The sequence below is a fragment of the Tuber melanosporum genome (genome assembly GCF_000151645.1).
Source record: "Tuber melanosporum whole genome shotgun sequence assembly, scaffold_27, strain Mel28".
In the NCBI taxonomy this organism is placed as follows: Eukaryota; Fungi; Ascomycota; class Pezizomycetes; order Pezizales; family Tuberaceae; genus Tuber; species Tuber melanosporum.
Window position 1 is genome coordinate 813646 of NW_003298941.1, and position 25912 is coordinate 839557.

The window sequence follows — 25912 nt, forward strand, 5'->3', positions numbered from 1 at the left end:
GAAGGAGGAACTGGAAAGGGGCATGGAATTGGGTTTTTTTTGTGGATGAAGCTACTATTGTTTATGATCCAAATCCAACAGGCAGAAAGTTCAGAGTTAGACCTGGTGAAGAGCTGGAAGAAAAAAACTTAAAGCCTAGCTTTAAGTCTAGAAGGACTAGCATTGGAGTATATGCTGCAATGATGAAGGGAGGAAAGACCGAGTTAATTCTTGTGAGAAAGAGAAGGGAGAAGGAAAGAACTAGTAAAAGAGACAGACTTGGCCTAAACTCTCACCAATATGCAACTGAGATCTACCAGCCTTACCTTATCCCTTTTATAGAGGGTCTGGATAGACCTTCTGACAATATCTACCTTGCTGCAGTTAATGCTTCCTGGAATGGTGGTGAGGAAAATCGAAAATTGGAAGCAGACTGTGGTTACAAAAAACTCCCTTGGCCACCCAACTCACCAGATCTCAATCCTACAGTGACTAGACAAAAGTCTTGGTGATCGCTTAGTCAGCAATGGCTAAGCGAACACAATATGATCCCCCTTTAAAATTGCATACACACTCTCCTGGAGATCTATCATGTTACACCACCTAAAACAATTATACAATGCCTCCTAAACGAGCTCATCAGCCTAAAACTGCCCGCCGAGAGATGACAGATGCTGACAAAGGCATGATCATTGCCTTTTTCTATGTCTTTCAAATGATCTCGACCATTGCCAATCTGGTCGGCCACACTTGGTCAACAGTTTAGAACTTTCTTGCACGCGCATGTGCTCACGGATCAATGGATAATAAACCCCGATCAGGTTGTCCCTAGCTCCTTAGTCGCCAAGAAAAGCGCACGATTGTCAGAGCTGCCAAAAGAGATTGTACGATGACCTGTTTAGAACTCTGGAGCCGATACACCCCTCATGTTTCAATTCGCACCATTGATCGTGTTCTCCGAGAAGCCAATATTAAAAAGTGGCTTACACAAACAAGACCTAAATTGGAACTAAGACATGCTAAGGCTAGGCTAAAATGGGTCCTTGCCCAGAAGAATTGGACTGCAGAAGACTTTCAGGGTATCCTCTATAGTGACGAGTGTACGGTACAAAAATCGGCAGATCCTCGGTGCATTTGGGTATTTCGATCACCACATGAAAAGTGGCTATCAGACTGCATTCAGCCTAGGGGGAACACCAATGAGGTCGGCCTAATAGTTTGGGACTGCTTTTGGGGAAAGCGCCAAGGTCCTTTAGTCCCAATTAGGGATGCAACTGTGGATAGATATGTCTATATTAGACTATTGGATGCCCATTTAGGGCCACTTATGCAGGAGATCGCAGATGAGGTCAGAGATCCTCTCTTTCAGCAGGATAACGCAAAGGTGCACACAGCTCATGACCCCATGGCTTGGCTTACTGAGAATGGAATTGAGTTGGAAGATCACCCCCCACTTTCACGTGATCTCAACCCAATTGAACACGCATGGGTTGAGCTTAAACGCCGATTGCATAAACAGTATCCCGATATCCTAAATACCCCTAGTGGTCTTGAGAGAGTGCGAGATCGATTGGCGGAGGTCTTACCATTGATGTGGGAGACAATACCGGAGAGTGTCTTTGAAAAGCTCTGGAAATCTATGCCTTCGCGTGTGGCTGCGGTGATTGAAGCTAAGGGGTGGTATACGAAATACTAAGACTGAGTGGGATATTTACATGTACAGTAATTTTTAATATCAATTTTCTTTTACCGTTATAGGATTGTGCAATACCATTCAGGGCACGGACTTTGTCTCATATGGCGCAATCACCAAGACTTTTGTCTAGTCACTGTATTGAGAACACATGAGCACTACTCAAAAGAGCTCTTACCAAGCGATTCTCCAGACTGGAAAGAAGGCCTCATAGTGCAGCTGAATTGTTTGAGGCAGCAAAGGAAGAGTGGGATTTAATTCTCCAAGAGAAGTTGGATGGATGGATGGATAGGATGCCTGAGAGAATGCAAGCTGTACTGGATGCAAATGGAGGCTATACAAAATGGTAATAATGTTTTTTTATTGTCTACTAGCAATACTATCATGTTTTCTTTAATTGAATTCTTTAATAGTGGTTCCCCTCCTATTTCGCTGTCGCTCATAGTCGGGAAAAGCAAGTGTGACGCTCAAGCAAGTGTGACACCCCAGACTTGTTTTTTTTTTTCCCAGTAGAAAGTCCCCTAACCCACCCGCCAACACTGACCTCCCGTAACAACAATCATCCCAAGTAGAGAGATCTGTACCAGCAATACCAATCACCCTTGAACAACAGTAATCGTCTCTGACTCTGACGGCCAGCTATAGACCAAAACCTTGATTACCGCTGAAGCCAGTCGCTGCAAGTGCGAAAGATGTAATTGATCCTCAATTACTTGCCCTAGGTGGTAGGGCTGGTGAGTTTGAAATTTTTACTACAAGGCAATAATTGGAACAGGCTAGCATAGAAAATACGGATACTGGGAATGATAGTGAGAATTCTGAAAGTGCATCTGATTCAGATTCTTGTGTATCAGGTGATTCTATCACAAGAAATGCCAACTTTGTAGCTTTTAACTGAGACTTTGTAGCCTACAGGACAATAGAGGTATATTACTAAAAGCAAGTATTTTCTAAGCTTATCTAGTTAAAAATAAAAAAGGTCCAGCATGTAACACTTGCATGAGCATTATTAAATAGTAGTAGAACTAGCTACTATGACTTGGGAGTGATTGTTGTTACGGGAGGTCAGCATTGCTGGGTGGGTTAGGGGACTTTCTACTGGAAAAAAAAAAAGTCTGGGGCGTCACACTTGCTTGAGCGTCACACTTGCTTTTCCCGACTATGAGCGACAGCGAAATAGGAGGGGAACCGACTATTACATTTTTTTTGAAATTTTTATGGTTGCGGGTTGTGGTTGTGCGGTTGCCATGCGAGGGTACGAAAACTTTCCGGACACGACTGTACATATTGGCTAGTTGTGGATATATCCGAGTAAATTAGTAGTAGAAGCTACAGGAAGGTGGGAAGGGTAAATCTGTCACTCCTATTCACATCAGCATTGGACTTCATTCCCATACTCAAGCTATTATACAACCCAAATCCACAAATCGCACAGGTAGTGTTGCTTCAAGGATGAATAATTTAGGGTTTGGTTAGTTGTTGTCATTGGTGAGTTGTTCATGGTGTGGAAGAGTGACGAACTCACCGATTTCAATAATTACCTGGGTAACCACAGCGTTTTATTCACACAAGCTTTGAGCGCCACAAGCACCATTTGAGGCTAGCAGTGTATCACCGGTTATGCAGGCAAGTCCCGTGCTGTAGGGTGACATCACCTCCTAATGATGAGACTTCAATTGAATGCATCATAGGGAATCCAATGCAAACGGTAACATTCCTACTACGAGACTGGCTGCAGAAGACTCCTATATTACCGGTCGCGGGGCCCCCTACCCAATGCATTCGATATCAGATTTCAGCGCAGAAGGTCACAAATAGACAGCCTTGTTCCAACTGCTCCGCAATTCCTCCAATTCGATCGCTTTCTACCAGCACAAGGATAGAGGGGAAGTTACCCCTACTCTAGGGTATTCTCAAGACGTGCCAGGTCAAGGGCGAAATGAAGGAGCTGTTTGGTTGACAGAAATATCAGCGCGGAAGTGTGTAGCTCACAGTACCGGAGGAGAAAGGTGAGTGAAGGGCCACGCTTGGACTTGAGTTGCCGGTGTGTTTGGATATGAATTATTGCCTGCTTTGGGGAACATGACAAGGAGAATGGGTTTTTAGTGGATGATGGATTGCTTGTGTGAGGAAGGCTAGGGCCGGTAACACCATACTTTGACCATGGTTCACCAAACTCCCTTCTGTAAAACCCTTTTTCCGATCGCCTCTCAAAACCCCCCCACCCCCACCCCCTGGGCGAATTGGCAGGAATTGCGCAGGTGTCGATTAACTCTCGTGCCTCTGAGCGGGGGGGCATACGGTATTGCCAACTGCGGGGTTTTCTAAATTGATAAGAACAAGGCTGAGGCTCAAACGGCTGTTTTATACAAGTTCGGTACGAGGTTTTGCGTTTTCTCGTGATGTGTGCTACGATGTCACAAATAGTTGCGGCATCGGAGAGTGCTCAATGGCTAGGAGAAATTGCTTTCTCCTCCAGATATAGCAGATCCCTAGCCTACGAAGCAATAAAGGATACGGTATTCGCGCCATACTTGGGACCGGGTCCGATGCATAGACATGATCGTGTTCCCGGATCGGATATGGAATCCTACTTCGCTGCCGTACATTAACTTATGTGAACAATTGAGCCTTTCTAAGAGCACAGCCAACACTTTCTCCCCAAAATATATTTTCTCCTCACATATCGTAGTTCTTAGTAGCACATTGTTTCCATAGGCGCACGCAGCCCGGGTGCGATTGGGCTAGTTGGGTTAGAATAGCCAGGCGGAGAAGGAGAGAAAGCAAGAGAAAGGCTGCGATATTCCATGTCGAGTATTAGCATTCTTGCATGTTGGTGGGGCTCTTTGTTTCTTCCTGGCATGGGAACGGTTGGACTGGATAATCACGAAACTGCGAGGTTGTAAAAGTATATAACCCCGCCCGTTCCTCCACCTCCAGAGAATCCCCAACGACTTCCTCAACCGCCCATAGCCGGCCAGCAGTGCTTTGATAGCACTCACGCCGGCGCGACGGTGCGTTTCAACACCACTTCAAGAATGTCTCAACAACACTTCGACCTAGCAGATGTCGCTACACATGGCAATTACCCCCGGGTGGTGCCACGGAAAAAAGGTTCCAGTAATCGAAATAATAATAGCCGGTGGATGGTAAAATCCTGGCCTGGCTGTCTCCATCCGGAGGTACAGCTCCTAAGTTTTGTGTGTTACACCAGTTGCTCACACAATGCCCACTGCGAGTGTAACATACTGTACAAAACTTAGGCGCTGTACCTCCGTAGAGTCGAGATAAAGGACTCTGGGAGAAGAATTTTCGCAAACCCCTGTGTTATTCTGCTATGGGGATCCAGGGGTTAGGAAGTGAGTTAAAAGGAGGACTCTTCAGGAGATAGATGAAAAAAAAAAAAAAGTCATGGCTAATTATTCTTTCGTTTATATAGGACTCAGGAAAATCGACGTTGCCTGCTTGTACTGCTACTCGACTCTTCAGGCATCGCCTGTTTTTACTTTGACTTACTCGTAGAAAGAGCAATCTACGACGAAGCAGAGATAGGGAGTCATCTTGAAGCAGATAGTTTACTCATCATAACGACATTCCCGAAGAAATAAACCGGGGTTCTCCCTTAAAGGAGTGTCCCGCTTCTTTCTTTAGCGTATGTTCTCAGTTCCCCCCGCTTATTCGTTACAGGCATTTACACACATTAGGGCGGTTTGAAACTGGGAAGGAGGCCTCCCGGGCGGAACTTTATCCTGCATCGATGCTCTGGATGAATCCGCTGTGAGGCTCCCTCTGGTCAGCGTCAAAGGATGATTGACCTATTTCCTTACCGGAAGGCCACATCCGGACCGACCGTATCGATTCGCTCTAACTAAAATTATAAAGCCTAGCAAGGGCGATATCAGACGATGATCTGAGGGCGGATATTATGAAGAGCACGGCCCCGCGAAAGCGAGCTTGTAAGCCGCCGCAGTGTGCCAATTCATATCCGGGATACCAGCTGACATTTTTGTAGATTTCTACTTGTTTCCTTGAGCGCCGGAGACTTTTGGGGGGGACATTTATCCTGCTCGAATGCGGTGCAGAACGCAGGGCGGCCTGGCCGGGAAGGACGATTGAGGTGATCTCGTGGCGAGTGATACTACTGCCAAGGCGTCACTTCAATCTCCCCCGGACCATAGTTACCGCGGGCGAGCTGTTGGGCGGTTTTTGCGACTGGCTAGGCCAGTGCAATGTCGCGAGGAGACGGAGTATTCATGTATTTAAATACAAGAAAACTCTGAGCGAAACATGACTACCACTGCTTTGAGTCTTGCTCTGTGATATCTCCGCATCGTGACCTATCATCTTTGTGCATGTAATAGGGGAAGAAGAAATCCAAAACTATCATACCATCCAACCCACCATCACATACAATCACTCGAAAAAATACCCCTACCCACAGCCTCAAACCACCAGTGGACCGCCACCCCTCCAATAGTCACTCGGGCTGGCTTCCCGAGCGGGCTATCTCCCCGGCTACCTATCTCATAAAACAACTGCTGTGCCTGTGCCCTGGAAACAACCGCCTCCCCCGTCGGGCTAGATGATCGGTAGGTATCATCGGTCTAAAGGTTGTTTATTGACTCTTGAAGTTGCGAGCTTGGGAACTATTGTGGCTGTAAAGAGGGGGGTGATTGGGCTCAGATTCCCGAGTGTGGTGAAACTTTTAAAAAGTGTCGAGTACGATACTCGTATGTGGTGTGGGATTTTACCTTTTTGCGGGAGTTCAGAATGATCTGGCTACGGCTTTGGCTTAACCCGACCACCAATAGAGAGACACATCTACAATACACCAAACATCATGTCTCACATGAGAAATAAGACAGAATAGGAAGATTCATAGTGGAATTGGGATTTAGGAACTGCACAAGGAATGATGTGTAATGCGATACAAAATCCTCTGCGCGGGGTCTTAGCGATAATATTTTTACCCAAACCAATACCAATCCCTCCATGGCCATCTCCGATAACTAATACCGCTCTAAGCAACAAAACGCATAACCCATCCAAAGGAAGTTATGGAACGAAACCATCCTCCACCCATTTCTTCCACACCAGCTCGATGTAGAAGCGGTCGAGCTTCCACCCTTCTCCCCCAGCCCCTAAAACACTTGAAAAGGCAATTACACTGGAATCATCCATGGGAGGAGGTGTATTGAGCCGCTCCAGTTCGAACTAGCAAATGTCAGGACGGGGGGGTATCCATATATTTGTGGAGAGGCAAATACCAGTGCTTTCCACAGGGGATATATCTTTCTACTCCGTGCACCCGGTTCCAATTTTTCTATTTCTTCCAACCAGTGCGTCGGGGTGACTCTCTTGAACCTTGCTCCCGCCTTCTCTAGCCAGACCAGCACGTCGCTCCAGGAAGTGCTGAGATTCGTGTTCCCCAGGTTAAACACGGGTTCGTGAGGGATAGTATCCACTCTATCCCCTCTGACTGCGATATCTAGCACACCACGTGCGGCAAGGTCAACAGGCAACCAACTCAATTTCAGCTCGAAATCTGGTAGACACCCTATTTCACCCAGAGTTCCGATCACCATTGGCCACCCTGCATCCTGGCTCCAAGCTCCATTCGAGGTGCTCCCGGAGAGCTGGCCGATCCGGATTATGGATACGGTCTGGCCGGCAAGAGCGGCATTCTTGCAAATTTCCTCGGCCACCCACTTTGAGCGGAAATACCCCAGCCCGCCAGCAACACCTAGGGAATGAGAGCAAAGCTGGGGGATATACCACCTGCTTCCCTGTGAAGCCATAGAAGAACAGAATACAAAATGTGCTTTGCGCTTGCACTCCCTTGCAAGCCTCAAAAGCTGCTGTACGCTCGAGATATCAGGCCTTTCAAAGCTAGAGAGAGGAGCCAAGAGACCAACCGACCATGCAGCCTAATTCCCTTAGTGTATGATGACAGGTGGGAATAGTGAACCTACGTGGATTATTATTGTAACTTCCCTTAAGCAATCGTAGGTGGACGGTTCGATACCATCCAAATCTAGATTCGCAACCACCGAAGAAATTGATAACCCTCTACTATATGAGGATATGCGGTGCAGTTCACTAATAAGGGCTTCCATCTTGGCCTTGCTGCCCTTGCGGCAAAGGCAATATAGCTTGGTAACCTCTGGCCTCTCGGTAACTATCTGCCTAGCAACCTGCCTACCAAGGCTACCTGTTGCCCCAGTGAGCAACTGTTCCATTAGCATTATGTGTCTAAATACCCGTAAGAAAACCTACTACCACTTCGTTACGGGCTTCACTTTCAACCATTATCTTCGCAAAAACCCAAGAAGTATCGACGGCATCGTATTTTTGTACCAGCTGCACCATCAAGGTTACTTCCCTATCTTCCGGTCCCATGACTCCCTCTCCACCGGCAAAAATATATTCTGCGATTCTACCCGCCCTTAAGCATAGGTATCAATTTATCCACAGGTGAAATTATTTACCCTGCAATTGATGCCTGCTCATAGACAACATATTGTGACATCATAGGAACATTGATCTCGACACCCTAAAAGCCGACATCAAATTCCCTTCATCAGTCCCAGTTGATGAAATCTCACCTTAAGCAGCTGATTTCTAATATGAGCCGCCGTAATTGAATCAATCCCATATCTAAACAAATCCGCGGTTGACTCCAACGGTTTCCTTGCGAGAGCCTTTTCACCTATTGCCTCCACAACCACACTTCGGACAAACTCTTCCAATTTTTTAACATCATCCCTCCTTAGCCTTTGCCCTAATAGGCCTCCGAGTTCGTATTCTCTGTACGCCCTCCGGATATCTTCCTCAAAAATTTCGAGGGTGGTTTGGCGCATTATTTGCCATGCAGAGTTTCTCAGGGGGTACAAGTGTGGTAGCGGAAACACAATCATATCCGGCACGATCTTCGCTACTACGTTCTCTTCGCTAAGCAACTTGAAAACATCTTCCCGAGGCACATTCCTAGCTGGACCAGGAAAAACCAAAATCCCCGGAAAGGGTCTTCCATCACCAAATACGAATGAATCCAAAGCGAGCTCAGACTCCCCTAGCGCTCTTTCAATCACAGTGGGATCCAGTTTCTTTCCATTAGACAAAGTAATCAGGGAGTCTATGCGGCCAACATGTTTGTACGCATCAAGTATGCGGGGATGGGGAACGAAGAGGTCCCCCGTGGCGTATCCTCCCCGTGGTGTATTGGGTCGGCAGTTCTATACTGTCTAGTTAGTAACCACGTGTAGAAGAGGTCCAGGAAGGTGACCATCTGAGGCCAATCCGATAAAACCTCGAGTTCAAATCTCCCATCACTATCAAAGCTACTAGTTCTAGGTGAAATAAACTCATACCCGGCATCCCGTCTAACACGAAGATATTCCCATCCCATATCCGTTTGAAATGAACGGTATGATGACATAAGGACTTCCCAAACCATCAGTATTTCTCTAAGATGAGGAGGATATGAACTCATCATACACCCGCACCCGCTAGTTTCGAATCTTGAAACCAATTTAACGCCGTTTTCAACAAGAAAATCCCCAATCCCTTTTTCCAAAGGCGCCCCATCGACACCCACTATATCCATATCCTTTAATACATCAACAACAGCTGCATCCTCTGCGCAGACCTCTAAAACATAAGGCACCGAGGAGAAATAATGTGCTCTGGGATGTTGACATACGGATAGCGCCCTGAGCAGATTCCGAGGGATGATGGGGATAGTGGACGGGTATAGCCAGAGCATGCTATATCCCATCAGCGAACGCATAAAGTCCATTATTCCTCCATAATATAAAGGTGTGGTTGTGAATGTAGCTTTATTGTCGTAGGAACCTTGATACGCAAGACCAGAAATTGCTGATGAGTGCGGACACAAGACAAGTTCGGGCATCCCAGTGATTCCATTGGAATGGTGTATATATGCTATCGTTGACTCAGTAATAAAGCTGGGAGTATGATAGGCGAGTGGGGGAGAACAGGTGTCGATCTCAAGGAGTAGGCGTGGTATACAGTGACAAGTGGAGGATTCAAAGGCAGCATCCTTGTTATCCCGGGAAGTCAGAATACATATCGATGCTGATTGGGCCAAAAGATGAGTTATTTGCCCGGTGGTGCATTGCGGACTGGAAATTGTGGGGTTCTCGTTAGTGCCTTCGAGCCTTCGAGCCTAGGTGGGGGAGGGGGGGTTGAGATTCAGGTACTCGATAAGAAGAACGGCATATCCAATTTTAACAAGAGCAAGGAAATTGATCAGCATCTCTAACGAACTATCCGAAAGCAAAGCTACCACCGGCGGCACACCACTAGCAGATAGTCGGATATGGTCATGAAGACCGCGTACAACACGGTTTTGGACCAGACGGTGGGCATGCGTATTAACCACAACTGCAAGTCTTCCGTATGCTTTAATAGGTTGTTAGACTATCTCAGCCTACACATAGTCATGTATCTCACCTACAAAAGACTTCAACCCCCCAATTGTCCTCACCAGGAACTGCCATTCCCACTGCGGGAAGCTCACAACGTGAGCGAGCTCGGTGATCTATAAGACAACCAATAGTGCCCTTTTCGTAGTCCGGCTGAGCAAACTCATTGGAGCGTGCTGAATAGTCAAGTGGCTTGACAAAGTATGGGATTGGAGGGGAATTCATATCTGGAGACACAAGACTAGAGGACTTGAGGAAAAATAGGAGCCAAGTGGAGAAGTGGGGTTTCCTTGGACGGACAAACTTATGATACCGCACTTGTCACCATAACTTCTTGGGAACTAGTCATGAAGACGTATGGGACGTCGCATTCGTGGGGGACGGTCCGCGTGGGGGGGGGGCAACTTAGCTCACAATCGTCATAAATAAGGTCCAAGGCTGGCCACCGCATACTGGCTTCTCTTCTTTGTAAGATCGCACCGGGTTGGATTCAGGTATAGCGTAGGCCAAGGTAGCGAGGTAGCTGATATCTGCGTGTGGTTTACGGTAGCCCCGTGAATCCTCCTGACCAAGTAGTAAAAGCTATGGTATTCGGCGAAGGACCACACAGTTAAGGTCACCGTCCGTATTACAATGTATTCTAAGGACCCTAACACACTCAAACACAGCGGACAAAGGTAAGACGACCCCAGAAGTCAAAGTACTCGAGCACCTAGTGATGGTTCGTGCCCTGGCCTTGCTACTCACTAACTTGTATCATAGCAAACTGCCGTACCGGCATTGGTAGATCAAGGTCACAGTCAGGGTCCAGCCCCGGGTGTGAATTATCCGCACGCGCAGATATCATACGATACCCAGAAAAGTCTGCCAGCACGAGAAGGGCGGACAATATTGTGTGACCCTCTCATGACACAACAACCTTTACTTAGGGTGCTACCGGCATTAAACATATGGTGCCCGTATGTTGCCCATCAACCCCTCTCCATCTCTCTCATTAGCTCAATTCAACCCAACCCCTATCTTTACTGAAATTTCATTTCATCAAAAAAATACAGCTTATCATACTATGCCAAAATTCACTATCCAAGATGTTCTCCCCCTCCCGCATACTCCTGTAAAAATCCCTCGAATTGGTTTCGGTGTTTACCGGGATCCCCCGAACCAAGCCGAATGCGTTAAAAGCTGTCTCGCCGCCCTCAAAATGGGTTACCGACACATTGACACAGCACAACTCTACGAGAACGAAGAAGCGGTCGGTGAAGCTGTTCGTCAAAGTGGGTTGAAGCGTAGCGATGTTTTCGTTGCTACCAAGATTTGGAAGCCGGAAGGGAACGTTGAGAAAACCCTGGATAGTCTAAGGGCGAGTGTTAAGCGGATTGGACTGGGATGGGTTGACCTGTTCTTAATCCATACGCCTACAAGTGGCCCAGGCGGCAGGAGGGAGATGTGGGAGGCTTTGGAGAAATTGAAGAGTGAAGGGGGGGCAAAGAGTATTGGGGTGAGCAATTAGTATGTCTCCCTCCCATAACTTACTAGATAGGGCACTAACAAAAGAAATAGCGGAGTAAACCATCTGGAAGAGATCAAAGGGTACTCGAGGACTACTCCCGCCGTTAATCAAATCGAACTTCACCCTTGGCTCCAGCAACGCGAGATTGTGAACCACTGTTCCAAAGAGGGCATTGTCGTCGAGGCTTACTCGCCTATTGTCCGTGCACAGAAGAACGATGATCCAGACGTTGTATCCATCGCAGAGGCGCATTCCGTCACGCCGGCACAAGTGCTGATTCGCTGGTCCCTTCAAAAAGGCTTTGTCCCACTACCGAAGAGTGACAATCCTGAAAGAATCAAGTCCAACGCAGACGTGTACGATTTCGAGCTTTCGGATGAGGAAATGGAGAGGTTGAATGGAAAAGCTTTACCCGGTGGGGAAGGGGCGATCTGTCCGTACAATGTCAATTGTCTGTGAACTATGTGTGTCTTAAACAGCTATTTAACGTATGATCTTATGAGACGAGCACACGTAGTTATCATAGCAGCCCAAAAAAGAGGGATTTGATGTTGAAATGCGTTCTTTGAATCATGTCTTAGATCGGACGCTACCGCCACCAGTGGAGTGAATGGCATCAGGAAGTGTCGGTACCATAAGCAGCGGTCCGAAATATGGGTCAGAAAGCCGATCATACTCGCTGCTCGGGTATGGAGGTGGGTGACTGGACAGCCAGGGATTAGAGGTACATGTACTCGTACCTGTATCATATCAAAGCTTCTTTCCCGTTTGGGCAATTTCCCCGCCAAATCCACTCTTTGATTTCCTATGAATACGGTAGTAGGGTAAAGCAACCCCCCAGAATCCCTTGCTATCCCCTACGTCCATACCCGAGTACTATGGGTCACGCAAGCGGACTCGCGGCCCCTAATGAACATGCCTGCCAGTCCAATACATTATCCTGTATCTGAGTTCAGTAGATGACCCAACCGAGGAGACGACCCATCAACAATTAGAGAAGCACTCGAGCGAGCGCAAAGACAAGGACCTGTCCGGTTGTCACAAAGATTCCTCCTATCTATGATTGACATTGGGGCCGTTTATTGAACCTTGACATCACGAGAAAATCCCTTTAAGCAATCTACAGTACAAAGAATTACCAATTGAAAACCTACCTCCCCTTTGCCTGGCTTGAGATATTAGTAGCCATTCACTTTAGGTCCGTTTTTTCTCCACTCCCGTGCTTGACAAAATATTCTCCAGCTATAAGCAGAGGGTGAGAACCAATAGTGTAATTGTCACCGCTGTAAATGAGAATTTCACTTCATACCGTATCATACTCCCATTAACTGAAACGGCGTCCTCATGCGAATAGTCTCGCCGGATCATTACCGACTAGGATTGAACTCTTCACATACACAATCCCGCCGGCACTCGTAGGCGCACTGGTTCCATTCGTTTACCAAATGTCTTCCCCTCCCCCGTCTGATATTGCTGCCATCCCTCCGGGGAGCTTGCTAGGCATGGGGGCTCAGACGGTATGTGCTTTGGGTGGGCGAAACACGGGAGGGCTTACAACTTGGAGATATTGGAGAGAGGTAGGATATCATGTACTCCAGCTTTTATAGAGACTTACTGTAGCCGGGTGTTTGCTAAGTTCGAGAGGAAGTCAGGCTGTGCTTGCATCTTTGGATTTAGTAATTTTGAAATGTGGCTGCTGTACTATCCCAAGCCCTGCGATTAATTGATATCAATTGATATAGACACCAGTCCTGATGTGTCATATAAATACTGAGAGTTTTGAATATGATAGGAAAAACCCAGGGACCCAAGCCCAGAGAAGCTTGAGTGATGTGCTATGAACAAACAGCCATCTTCAGCACTTTGCATCTCTCCCGCATCCTGCCCGTGTAAGAGATACTATAATACCAAGCCATGATACGGTGTGTGAGTGTTGTAAGCCCCGTCAAGATCTCGCAGGTGAGACGCATCGTGGGCACCTCCATTACCACACCGTAACCCTATCATTGAATTTGGCTTCCGCACAGCAGCCGGTAAAAACCATCCTCACATGCCTAGTGTCCCTCCCCCCCTTCCCCTATTTCCTGGTTTCAGGAGTGTTCGGGCTGGCTGATGGGGCGTTTGGAGATCCGACTTTGGAATCATTATTTGAAAAATGTGATCTCATTTCGGATTCTGTCTTTACGGTATTTTCTCAATTTATGAGTCATCGTGGACAACGATATCAGGATGGTAATATTATTAAGGGAGAAATTAAGGCCCCGTTCCGGGTGCACCGTTTTAGAAATGGTGTGATATGCCGCGGTATTTCTTGAAATGGCTTGTTAGTTATAAATGCAATAGTATTTCTAGAAAAATGTGTTGGGCAGTGCAAGCACTCTAGCATGGTATTTTTATTTTTTGGTCAAAGGTAATTTTATCATCAGTGGTGTATTGCTCAAGAAAGACGAAATGAAGATGGGTAAATTATGGTTTCTTTCTCAGAGATAGGTGATAGCTCGGAGTACTCGTAAGGGGGAACGGGGAAAGAGTGTATCATCGAGAATCAAGGCATCACTCTGAAATTAGGGACGGGAGGATGATGATAAGATATTTATTTATTCTCATTCTACCACAGACCGCCATGGCACTGCAAAAAATATTGGATTAAAAAATGCCATGATAATAATATCATACAGTCTTTGTGGCACGCCGAACAGGACCCAAAGCCAACACGACTCTTTCTCGTTTGGTTCCCCCAAAGATATTTGCACTAAATTTCGTATTATATGTCAAAAACAATTAACTGCTCAATTCGAACTCTAATAAGTTGGAGTAGAATAGAAAGAAAACAAAGCGGTCTCATAAATCCCTCTCTAAATCAAAGCCAAACCGGAGGGTTTTTGGCAACACGTATCTTACAAACCATGGTTCGGCATACCTTATACAAAACCTTGCGTGCCAAACAGGACCTTAGACTAACCATTAAACACCTCCCAAGTGGTTGCGGCTCATAATCCATCACTCGGACAATCATTCAGGCAAAGCGGGCCCAAATTCCAAATACTACCATAGAAATTAGACAAAAGGAAAGGAGAATCAATCACATCTCAAAAACTCTTGTAGTGCTAACATCAACTCTACTCCACCTAGTCCCGGAAATCAGGCACTGCCAAAAAAACGTGGGCCAGTAGACATGATAGAGCCACCAAAACGGCACGGGGTCCCACGTCCTGAACGTGGCGTCCTTCCACGAAAACAGGTGCGTGAAGAATTCCCGCAAGCCCTCCGCCACCCGCTCCCCCTCCAACAAGGGGAGGAGGAAGAGCGTGACGAGATCGTGTCCGAACCAGTAGTACTTCTCCGCCTCGGTATTGTTAGGGACAAAGCACTTCGCGCCCGAGACCCCGCTCTGTTCCCCCAACACCGGCTCAAGGAGGGATAAGTAAGCGCCGCATAGTTCCTCCGGAGCGTCCTCGAATAACACAACAGCATTGTGTGCCCTTGGATTACACTCGATCGGGAATAACTTTAGTTCACCGTCTTCACCCCCACTCACAAGAACGCCGAAGGAGATTTGTCCGGTCAAGCACCCATTCTCCAAACTCTTCACGTACCGCCGCGCGAGCTCCTGCAGCTTCAACGAGTGCTCGCTGTAGATCTCTAGTCCCTGGTAGTGCATCCGTGGCTCCGACGACGGACACCCCACGAACGCGCGCAACTGCCCGTTCGATACAACGGTATGCGTGCAGAATTCGGGTCCGGTGATGTGCTCCTGGAAAAGCCAGGGGTGATTAGTGCTTATTGGGAGCTTGGAGATGTAGGCTTTCGATTCCTCCGCTATAGGGTGCGGGAATAACATCATGTCCGAATGGGGTTGGGGAGCATTGCTCAGGGCTATGCTATCGAGTGTATACTTCCTCCCACTGAGTTCCTTCGCTTGTATAAACTGCAGTGCTTCGGCGCGACTGGTAACACAGACGGTTTCTGGGGTGTTGAGGCCGATTTTGCCGGTGTGTTGGATGAAGAGGTTCTTGTGGTGGAGTGTTCGGCAGGTCTCTGGCAATGGCTGGAAAACTGCACATTCGGTCTCCTTACGGATCCTCTCTCCGGCGACTGCGTCTTCGACGGTACTTACCACGTCTGATACACAGATCCACAGATCCACACTTTCTCTCCTGATGATATTCAGCAGCGCATCTTCGTACCCCTGCTGTCCCCCGTCCTCCTCAGAGACTGGAGAGTCAATGACGTAGTAAGCGTCCAGGGCTTGCGAAAACCTCCCGCTTGAAATTTCTCCCCCGCGAGCGATGTCGATGCCGATGACCCTGTGGCCCGCAAGGTAAAAGCTCCGCGCTAATGATAACCCCTTCGCCGTCGCTAGGGAACTAATCATTACCGTTTTGCGCTTTTCCGGCGGGAGAAGGAGGGCATCGGGACTTGGCCAGAGACATTCTTTTAGGAGACTAAAGAGAAGGATCACTGTCGATATCGGCAGGAAAAAACCGCTAAGGAAGATTAGGGAGAGGTTCTTGAATATGTGGGCTTGGAGGGAGTGAGAAGTGAGGAGTGCCAGAGGCATTTTGTGGGCGTTGGATGGGCCAGACTGGCCGACAGGGAAGGGGGGGGTGTGGGATGAATGGAACGGAGATAGGCACAGTTTGAACGAGCTGGCGTCTCCGTAGGGCAGGGTGCTTGTGTGAATTGGTCAAATTATAGGCTATCCTCCTTCAACCGTGGTGTACTCGAGTAATCTAAGGTAAACTAGAGAAATTCCTAAATAAAAAGGAAGTGATAGGTTACCATAGTTGCTGTCAGGAGGGTTTACTGTACCGATGGCGAGTGAATTGCATCATATTCCAGACCGAGGATTTTAGCTCCTGCTTTTCCATAGCCCAACCGAATCATTACAAGGTAAAGATATTTTGTGCTGGTGTCGGTGCTGGGCCGGTTTTCTTCCGCACATTTGGTAGAATGATATCTACGGTAATTTAGGCCAGTAGTCTATTTTAACGGGATAACTCTCAACTACATACCAGCATCAGTAGTAATAAAGGTTCAAGAAGAAAATAGAATTTCCCTCCCTCTATACTTCTATCCCGTAGTAGCGTAAAAAGTGCGAGGAATAATGATGCTATGAAAGAAGGTCATAGATGTCAAAATATCTTCAATTTGGCGGCCCATTCTCCCCCATCTCCATCTTCATTGTCCATTCCCAGTTCCGTTCTTCTCGAGAGCCCCCGTTCCGAAGAGTCCACGTAGGTGTCCAGCCCAGCTCCACCCGTAGACATGTTGGATTGTCTATAGGGCATGCGGTTATGAGGCATGTAGGGATGAGGTGATTAGACACATAGCTGTAGATTGTTGTCTTTACATCCCATGAATGTGGGCATAGGATACGGGTGTTGGTTTCGTTTCATTGACAACTTATCCACTTCCATCGGGCATCAGGTATCGAGTATTTGGTTTAGTGTGGTACTTCTTTCAAACCCCATGCCACCTTGGTGTATAGTAAGACAGGTAGTTGGTTTGGTTTCTTTCGCCTTCTGTGCGGTTTGGCATAGGGCAAAGATTTCAGGTATGACAGTTCCGGGTTGTTTAGGATCACGGAGGACCACAATGTTTCAGGATAGTTTGTTTCTTAAGAGCCCGTTTCGTTCCGTTTCTGGAGTCGTTAGCTACCGGTATACGGAGATATCTATCCCCCAGTCTGTCCTTATCGACCATCTAACCAATTATCCCCCCACATTCAGCTATGTTTAACCCGCAATGATCCCACGCTCACCGCTTCATTCTTTAGCGTTATCTTTAGGTTCCTTGAGGGCAAGCCCCTACAAGCCTCCTTATGCACCTGCAACGTATCATACCCCCCATCTCCCTCGCCATATTGTTCGGGAATACACACCCCCCAAAGGCGCTAGTTTTGCAGCACGAAACCTCCCACCTCGAGCCTTCAGGGTAGCCTGCATCCACACAGCCAGCAATTCCTCATCAAAGAGTGAATGGCCAACAGTTAGCCCAGCTCTAGAAAAAAAGGGGTGAGAACACGTGCGTGATCTCCCGCACTGATAAACCCCTTCGACAAAGCCAACGTAGTAGAATACGCCGCATCTACCGAAATCGCGTGTCTTCATCTCAGCAGGGTCTCCAGCACAAGTCCCGTGGTAGGACTCTAGGCATGTCCGTACGCAATCACCCGACAGAGTCCGATCTCACGTAAATTAGGAGTCTCGAGTTTAAGCATGATGTGAATGCTTCTGTGATCGACAGTGTCTGCAGCACTCCCGGGCTTCTCGTCGTTACCATCCACCCGGCCAAATTTTAGATGGATGAGGTCCTTGCAGGGGACGTCCAGGAGGTCGAAACTGCGGAAATTGGCACGCTTAGCGAGCCCGGCGGACTTGGGCCTCCGGGAGGGTTCCTAGGAAGGCGAAATCTAGGGAAGTGTGCGGGGAGCATGGCACGCGCCCAGGTGGTCCTTGTGCTTTCTGTGGTTGGCGGCGACTTTTATGCTTCGATCAGGCCGACTACAGTTGTGAACATGCGGATGATGCTTGAGGTTCATCAATTAGCATACATTAAAGAAAAGTGGGTTAGGGTTAGACCTCCCTTACCAGCGATTCTCCAAAGACGGATGTAGACCACTAACCTAGCAAAATCAGTAATCAGCCCCCACCAATGACTGACATCGGTTCCTCTCCAATAGCAAAGTCGCTCATACCCTCCCAAACCTCCAATAAGCTCTCCATAGTCTAGTCTTCACCTCCCCACCGATCTTCATCTCGGGAATCACGAGACGAAAAGTGTTTGCACAGATTCTCCAACTGCAACTTCTCGATCTTGAAAGAGCCATCGAGAAATATGAAGTAGATCATTTCATAGCCTTCGACGTGCCGCATGGAAGCCGGTGGCTACGGTGGCGGGTAGGCTAGACGTCTCTCTCCCACGAGGCACTGAACCGGCTGCCGGGTTATTGGCAGCTGTGGCAAAAGTTGCAGTAGCAGAGAGGAGAGGTGGAGGGGATGAGAAAGCTCTTAAATCCGTGAATATCTCCTACGACGTGTTGAAAGTGGAAGTGCGCCAGATAGAGAGATACAGGCTGAAGTTTGGGTCTTTGCTAAAATCTGGCCAGCTAATGTTGTGAATCTAAAGGCTCTTGGGTTTGCATATCTGATTTCCTTGCTGTCTCTACGAAAGAGGTATGATACAGGAGCACACGAATCGATATGCATGATGTGATAGAGGTCTTGGTCCTAACCGCCCTACGAGTATATACTCGAGCACCATTCTGGGCACCCTATCAAGTGGTCGACTCGTTTGTTCGCTCGCCTCCCAGCACTTTGTTTAGTGGAGAGCTAGCCGCCGCAATATCATTATCACCGGTGGATGTACTGTTTGACTGGTAGGCAGCCTCGGAAGATTCATTAGCAGACGTGTCATATCAATCCCCATCTCAATCCTCGTGGGCGCGGATCCCGCGGGTGGCTACGGAAGTCTGATGTCCGTGCAGCGTATTTATTCCATCATTTCCATCATCGCCCATCACTCTCCATAAGTCACATAAATTTGTCCGCTATGAAAATATACCTTAGCTATCATATACCCACCCACCCCAGCCTAATCCCATGACAACTACCGGTATAGCCACCAAGATATTTACCGGTAAACCTCCCGTCTAACCCCAAAAAGCTGAAACCCAGCCTCTCCCCCAATTGCCAATATCTCCTTTATTTATGGTCAACCCGCCCCGATCATTCAATCTCCTCACGAAAGTATCACAGGCAATAGTAAATGCAATCCTGCCTCCTCATAACGGCATCAAATAATCCACCCCATCTCCGCAATCCCCACCCACCACACCACCTACCTACACCCCGCACGCCACCAAAATGCGAAACCCCCCAAAACCTGTATTCGGCCTCTCATTCTTTAAGGGCTTTTCCTCCGGTACCCAGGATTGCCCATCACTTGATATCACTCGAGAGTCACTCCCCGCAGAAGCAGCAACTGAGAAAACAATAGCAGATAACGGCAAGAATGGTTTCACAAGCAAAATTAGATACGCGGGGCCGCACAGCGTTTACGTTCGCCTTTCCCACTCTCCTGGGACTTGGGTGCTGTGTAAAGGGGGCTAGTGATGTGGGGCTGACAAGAAGAGGATAGTTCGACGACGGGCGGGAACTTGAGCTCTTGAATCACATATTCACGCACCCAAACACCGCGTCGTTCAAGGGTAATCCCAAAGCGATAATAGCGGAGATAGAATCTTTCGCGATAAGGAAGCACCTTATGAATATTGGGGAGATGAAAGGTTCCTCCCACCTCATCTTATCATACTCCGCTGGGTTGAATGGCTAACAGGCTCAGGCCGCCTGGTGACGGACCTAATAGCAACCTACCGCCCAAGCACAATCGTAGAAGTGGGTGCGTATATCGGGTACAGTACCCTCCTCTTCGCCTCAACCCTCAAATCTCATCCGCTCATCCCCACCGAGGAGAAGAAATACATAACGCTCGAGCAGTCCCCGCTTTTCGCCTCGATAACCCTATCGCTGGTGAACCTCGCAGATCTTTCAGATCTTGTCCAGGTCATCGTTGGCCCTTCCTCCGAATCACTGAGGAAGCTAAAGAGCGAGATTCCTAGGGTGGATATGTTGTTTTTTGACCACTATAACCCGCCGTACACAAATGACCTGAAGATCGTGGAAGAGATGGGGATGATCGGGGTTGGGAGCTTACTTGTGGCAGATAACGTTGTGAAGCCCTGGAATCCGAGGTATTTGAAGTATGTGTGCATGGGGGTTGAGCAGAAGCTCGCTGTTGCGGAGAAGGCTAGGATTACAGAGGAAGACTGGGAGGTGGAGATAGGGGAATGGGAGAAGGGAGGGGATCCAAGGTTAGTTTACGAGAGTGTGATGTTTGAGAGCTTTGACCCTACGGGTATCCCGGTATGTTCTCTTCTGAGGGGAACTGAGAAGGAGAATTGCCAATGAGGTTGAATATGACAGGACGCCATCGAAGCAACGATGTGTATTGGAAGAGTTGAAGAGCAAGAAAATAAGCCTCATGAAAAGAGGCCCCGTTGAAGAACCGTTGGTTAATTCAAGGAGTTATGATATCATCCCATATTTTGGAGAAACACTAACCACGCTCTGGTCCACTTCTTCCTAGCCACGATTGTATCATAATATTATCATACTAGGAAAACTTAATTTCTCCTCGAGTAGTTATTACCAAAAATACACTTTTTCTTCGGTGACTCCATAGCCCCTCTCGACGCAAATTTTTCAACCTATGCACAGTAGGGTTCCATAACAAATACCCGCAAACCACCGGCTGCAGCGTTGGGAGAAGCGAAGGTACAGCAACATACCCAATTTTCGCCCAATCTAACATACCGGTACCCTTATCTAATTCCTGCACAACCTAAATAGCCAATATCCCAGCCTACCTCATGTCTCTATTAACACCCAACATAATATTATTATGATAATCCCGCCAACTAGAGTTAGAGGCAAACACGAGTGACAAAGAATGATCACCATTTCTTTGCCCTGCACGGGCAAAGGAGTTCAAGGATGATACCCTGAGGCCTGCAATGTATGGAGGGCGGCTGAGGAAAATCAACTAACGTGATTGGTTCAACGAAGGCTGAAAGAGGCATACTCGAGGACAAGGGAAGCAGGGGGGCCATGGCGCCAATAAGAATTGGCGGGGTAACAAGGCTACTGGCAAACCATCTGAGCTAGCATCATGAATTAAATCTGTAGCGGTTTACTATGAGTTAATATTATAACAGCAGCAGCTTTCCCGAGGTTCGCCAGGTCTACATATTTGAAGGCCAAAATTTTTGTATTCTCAAAGCACAGAACCTAGGTCCAAGATTGTGACGTTAACACCCAGCCCGCATTTTTTTTTCCCCCCCTCCATGATAAGTTATCTCAATAGCATCTAGCCCAAGTTTCCATTGATCCTAATGCGATACGAGATTTCTATATATACAAAAAAACCAGCAAGCACGATGCCTCCAGCCATCTTCCTACAGGAAGGAAAAACCCATTAGATAAAAGTGGGAACGTTTAGCTCTTTGGATTTTAGCAGACCCTCACGGTCCTTTCCATCCCTAACCCGGGATATTTTAGCCCTAGATAAGTGTAAGACTATGCACTAAGTTAAGTACAGACCCGCTATACAGTAATCGAGCTCCCGCGAGCCCTTACCAACGTTCTCCTCTGCTCCAAGCTCAATCCATCAAAATCTCTGGCGCGTAACGGCCTATCATGTGTGTACACCACCCTGTGGCTTGCTAAAGCCCTCCGTCGCGCAGGACGGCAACTGCTTGGGCCTCTGCTGGCCATCGTTTCTAAAGCCTGCCCTCCATATTCTTCCAAGAAATGGGCTATCCAATTTCTACAACAAACACAAGCAAAACACGCATCCCCAACCCTCTGACTCAGCTTTCTCGGTGGAACACAATCATATGATGGAAGATCACTGTGAGGGACGTAATAGTCGCCCCGCCGTACTGCAAGCTGCTTCTGATATTCGTGTTGTTCGGGCTTCGTGATGGATAGCCCAGCGTGGTCTATATATATGGTGCTATAATTGAAGGCAGGGTCGACATAACGCATCCTTTCTCCACCGTCGATCGCTATATCGTCGTCGGCAACTTCGAGGAGGATCTTTTGAGAAGGGATCGTGATTGGTGGATGCTGGTTTTCGTAGCCCCGGTCGTACACGACGTTGCAAAAGGTGTAAGAATAGCCCGGGTAGCGCAGCTGATACATCTGATAGTCTTCGGTGATAACTTTTCCTGTGGGGGAAGCAATTCCAACGGCTCCCGCCCCGAAATGTCTGTTTAGTGCTGAGTCTATCTGCCTTCCGAGTCCGTCACAAGCACTGTTCAAGGGTTAGTCTACATCCCCCGCTGAAGGGACAATAAAGCGCTTACTGGAACGTGACTGAGGTAGTGAGAATCATTCCGCCAAAGTCGCCCCGAAGCCTGACAGTCACTCTCATAGCCCCAGATATCAAAGCTCCTTCACGAGCGATGGAGGTTCTTGGCTCGGAGGTGCTTCCGCTAGGAGGCCTGACCAGCAAGCCACTTCTCCTCGAAGAACGTGCAGTTCTGGCCATAAATTCGGACAGGGAAAACATCTGGCTTAGGTTTTGCATGTCTCGTTGGTTCGAGGATGTAAGATCGAGGGAGGGAGGAGCTGAAGGCCAAGTCTTCTATTATATATCCAAGCCCCGGCGAAGGTGCTGTCGCATGAGGAATGTGTACTGTACAATGCCTGCCAAGGGGAGGAGAAACTCACCACTCTATATACTCGAACGCTTTCACATATGTCAAACCCCTCACCTTCCTCATTCTTATCTCATCAAACCTCCGTTCGTGCAGAAGAAAATAGAAGTACGCGTCCTCCCCTCGGTGACCAGCCCAGATAGAGAAAGCGAAGCCGAGGCCAAGCGGTAGACTTGGGCAGCAACAAGAAAGATAGACATGGACTAAACCCTCCTCAACAAGGTCTCAGAATAGAGAAGTGAAATGATCCATCGCACAGCAAGGCGCAATTCCGGCCAGCGAGTGTGTATCGGTATCTAGGCATTCGCAATGAACACGATAATTTGAAAGTCCATTGAATTCCCCAGCCATATTAAACCGCAGCTTGGTTTTTTCGGGAACTCCGCAAGCACTATCAGCCTCATGGCATTTGATCGCCTCAGGCTCTTTTTCCTTTTTCGTTCCGGGTCTCCCGCAGGAATTCCAGGCTACGGCCATACACGGTTGGTAATGTGCTCAGCATGAGAATCCTTATCTCATAACCTGTTCCAACACTTCTCGAGGGGTATTCTGCTAAATATATTTCCGGCAAGCGGACCCCCGTGATATCAGTCACACGTAACGACAGCAATACCGTACAGCATGCCCCCTCACGCAAGCTGTAATGAGTGGCCCGTTCAGAGATGGGTTGCGGAGCAAACGATCATTGACGTTTCCATAGCCCGGACCCGAAGTGAGACCGAGACACCCAGGACAACGCTAGTCTATATAAGTTAATATGGCACTATGCCGCAGTCGGCTACCTAGCCGAGCTTCACCGATTGGATTAAAAGGATTGAATGCTTGTGCCCGTCCCTGTGCTAAGGCCACCCCCATCGTGAGTTCTTTGGGTAGACCGAAGCCTGGTCTGTGAATCCAAGGTGCAAACAAGGTAGGGAGGTCCCGTGGTGTGTGGAACCTGATCTTGATGCGGTACTACAGTGCTGCACCCGAGCCTACCCCCTGCCTTAAGCGACCTTAGCGAAGTCTCCCAGGCTACCACAAGTTATTGTATCCAACCATCTCCATACCGCTCTATCATCACGGCATCATACTCTTCTTCTCCTAACCATCCTTTACCATCGTTTATCCACAATGAGCAACCCTTCCACTGCCGTACCGCACTTTGCCGTAAATATGGAACAACAAAAACAGAGGCACTGATAACCTCCTCCAGAGAACCCTGTCACGAGGGCAATTGGCCATGTGAAATTACCGGTACGAGTAGTGTCCTAATAAGCAGGAACCCCCCCCCTCCACGCAAGCCAATCAACACTCACTATCATAGCAATACTGCTCCTGCTTTTCCAAGTTTACCCCACTACCGATTACCCTATTGTGAGCTCATAAAAAAATCGTAGAAAGCAAACCCGATAGCCGGAGGACATATTGCCGAAAACGAGGGTTTGCAGCGTCATGAATAACCCATTCCACGGATTCCTACCTCTATAAAGGGCTGCCCGTGGTCGAACCCCTTCCGACTTGTCTCATTCACCTCATGCACCATTAACCGATACGGTACTTTTGCCCTGCATCAGGCGGTTCACCTCACCTCCCATCATTCCTATCATCATGTTGGTTGGGTTGGAGAATGACCAAGCCCGTCAATAAAACAGAGTTCCAAACCGGTGCTGGGCTAATAATCCTTGAAATTGTGAGCCCCTCGCCTACAAATCGGTTCCGATTCCTTCATCTACCCGTATTATCTTGAATAAGGGAGAATTGTCTCAGGACGTTTGAGTTTCCTCTTTTGACGGGACGGGAGGAAATGCCAGCAAAACAAACAACGCCTTACCTAGAAGGGAAACTTAAACGTCCTAAGACAATTCTCTCTTATTCAAGATAACACGGTGCGGTACTGTGACGCCCATTCTGGGCTTGAAACATACCGGTAGTATTGGGTGCACTTATGGAATGCACCTTATACTCGAGTAGGCGTGCCAATGACCATCATAACTTTACTGATGTAAATCCTCCCCATCATTCCTCTACAGATCCTAACTTGGCTGATTTCGCGGCTAACCCCTTACAAAGGATGTAGTACGGTACTGCTGTACAGCACCTTAACCCGAGATAATTGCCTTGCACCGCATCCCAATCTGATCCATTTACCTCATATTACCCAACCAAGTGTTCAGGGCAGTTCTCAGTGCCCCAAGCCTATGAGACGTCTGTTCCTAGCAATATCGAAACGAACTACCCGTTCCCCCTAATCCAGATTTTTACAAACTGTCCCACTTCTATAAAAGCCTGGCCTCTTTTGATACGGCTTCAAGCAAGAGAAAAATTGCCTCCCTCGAGAATCCCGGTGGAATCGATTCCTCGGTCCACCTACAGGCAAGTATCATTATCTCTATAACCCTTACCCACCATTTCACCTCAATTTCTAGGCTAAGGTCCTCAAAGCACCACGGGATCCCACAAGGTCATTTATTGCGAAGTGCGTCCAACAAAATAACCCCAACCACTTGTTCAACTTTGTGGCCTTACTTTCGCAGACACCCGCAGAGGATTATCTTGAACAAACCGAATCCTACGTTCTTAACAGAATCTTTCATAACAGTTACTCTACACCGATCGGAGGATAACCTGCATACAAACTCCCAACTAGGATGGTCCGGTTTATGCAGCAGAGACATCCTCCAATTTTCCCAGCTGAGAAATACACGGCAAACCCAGGGCGTTCGAGCACCAAAATTCTCGTATGGATACCGGTCCTTTATAAATTTAATGGAATGGTTAGTCTACCCCTTGTAAAATATTCGAACACTATTGATCGAGTAGGCTCACCCAGGCATATTCGTTCGCTAATGCACTACGGTCGAGCAGATAACGTGTGCTACCCACCGCGGCGGAAATAATGTAACCGCTTTCCACTCCCACTAATGAAGTATTGTGATAGTTAGCCCCAGGATAATAAATTATGATTGAACTATGCAGAAAGTTAGTCATTTGCCCAAAGGTGTAAGGGTCTTGGCGGG

General features: G+C 47.8%; 3 protein-coding genes; 1 reads left to right on the top strand and 2 right to left on the bottom strand.

Moving 5' to 3' along the window:
- Positions 1–6834: 6834 nt before the first annotated feature.
- Positions 6835–9584, bottom strand: GSTUM_00006537001 (uncharacterized protein; the record flags this gene model as incomplete). Its single annotated transcript, XM_002838711.1, has 7 exons — positions 6835–7599; positions 7645–7902; positions 7949–8117; positions 8161–8225; positions 8278–8907; positions 8958–9115; positions 9170–9584. The coding sequence occupies 7 exons, from the start codon at positions 9582–9584 to the stop codon at positions 6835–6837; spliced, it is 2460 nt and encodes an 819-aa protein (XP_002838757.1).
- A 1551-nt stretch (positions 9585–11135) lies between these two features.
- GSTUM_00006538001 (uncharacterized protein) lies at positions 11136–12120 on the top strand. XM_002838712.2 has 2 exons: positions 11136–11628; positions 11680–12120. The coding sequence occupies exons 1-2, from the start codon at positions 11186–11188 to the stop codon at positions 12086–12088; spliced, it is 852 nt and encodes a 283-aa protein (XP_002838758.1). The 5' UTR covers positions 11136–11185; the 3' UTR covers positions 12089–12120.
- Positions 12121–14711: 2591 nt separating this feature from the next.
- On the bottom strand, positions 14712–16190 carry GSTUM_00006539001 (uncharacterized protein; the record flags this gene model as incomplete). Its single annotated transcript, XM_002838713.1, has 1 exon — positions 14712–16190. The coding sequence occupies one exon, from the start codon at positions 16188–16190 to the stop codon at positions 14712–14714; it is 1479 nt and encodes a 492-aa protein (XP_002838759.1).
- Positions 16191–25912: the final 9722 nt, after the last annotated feature.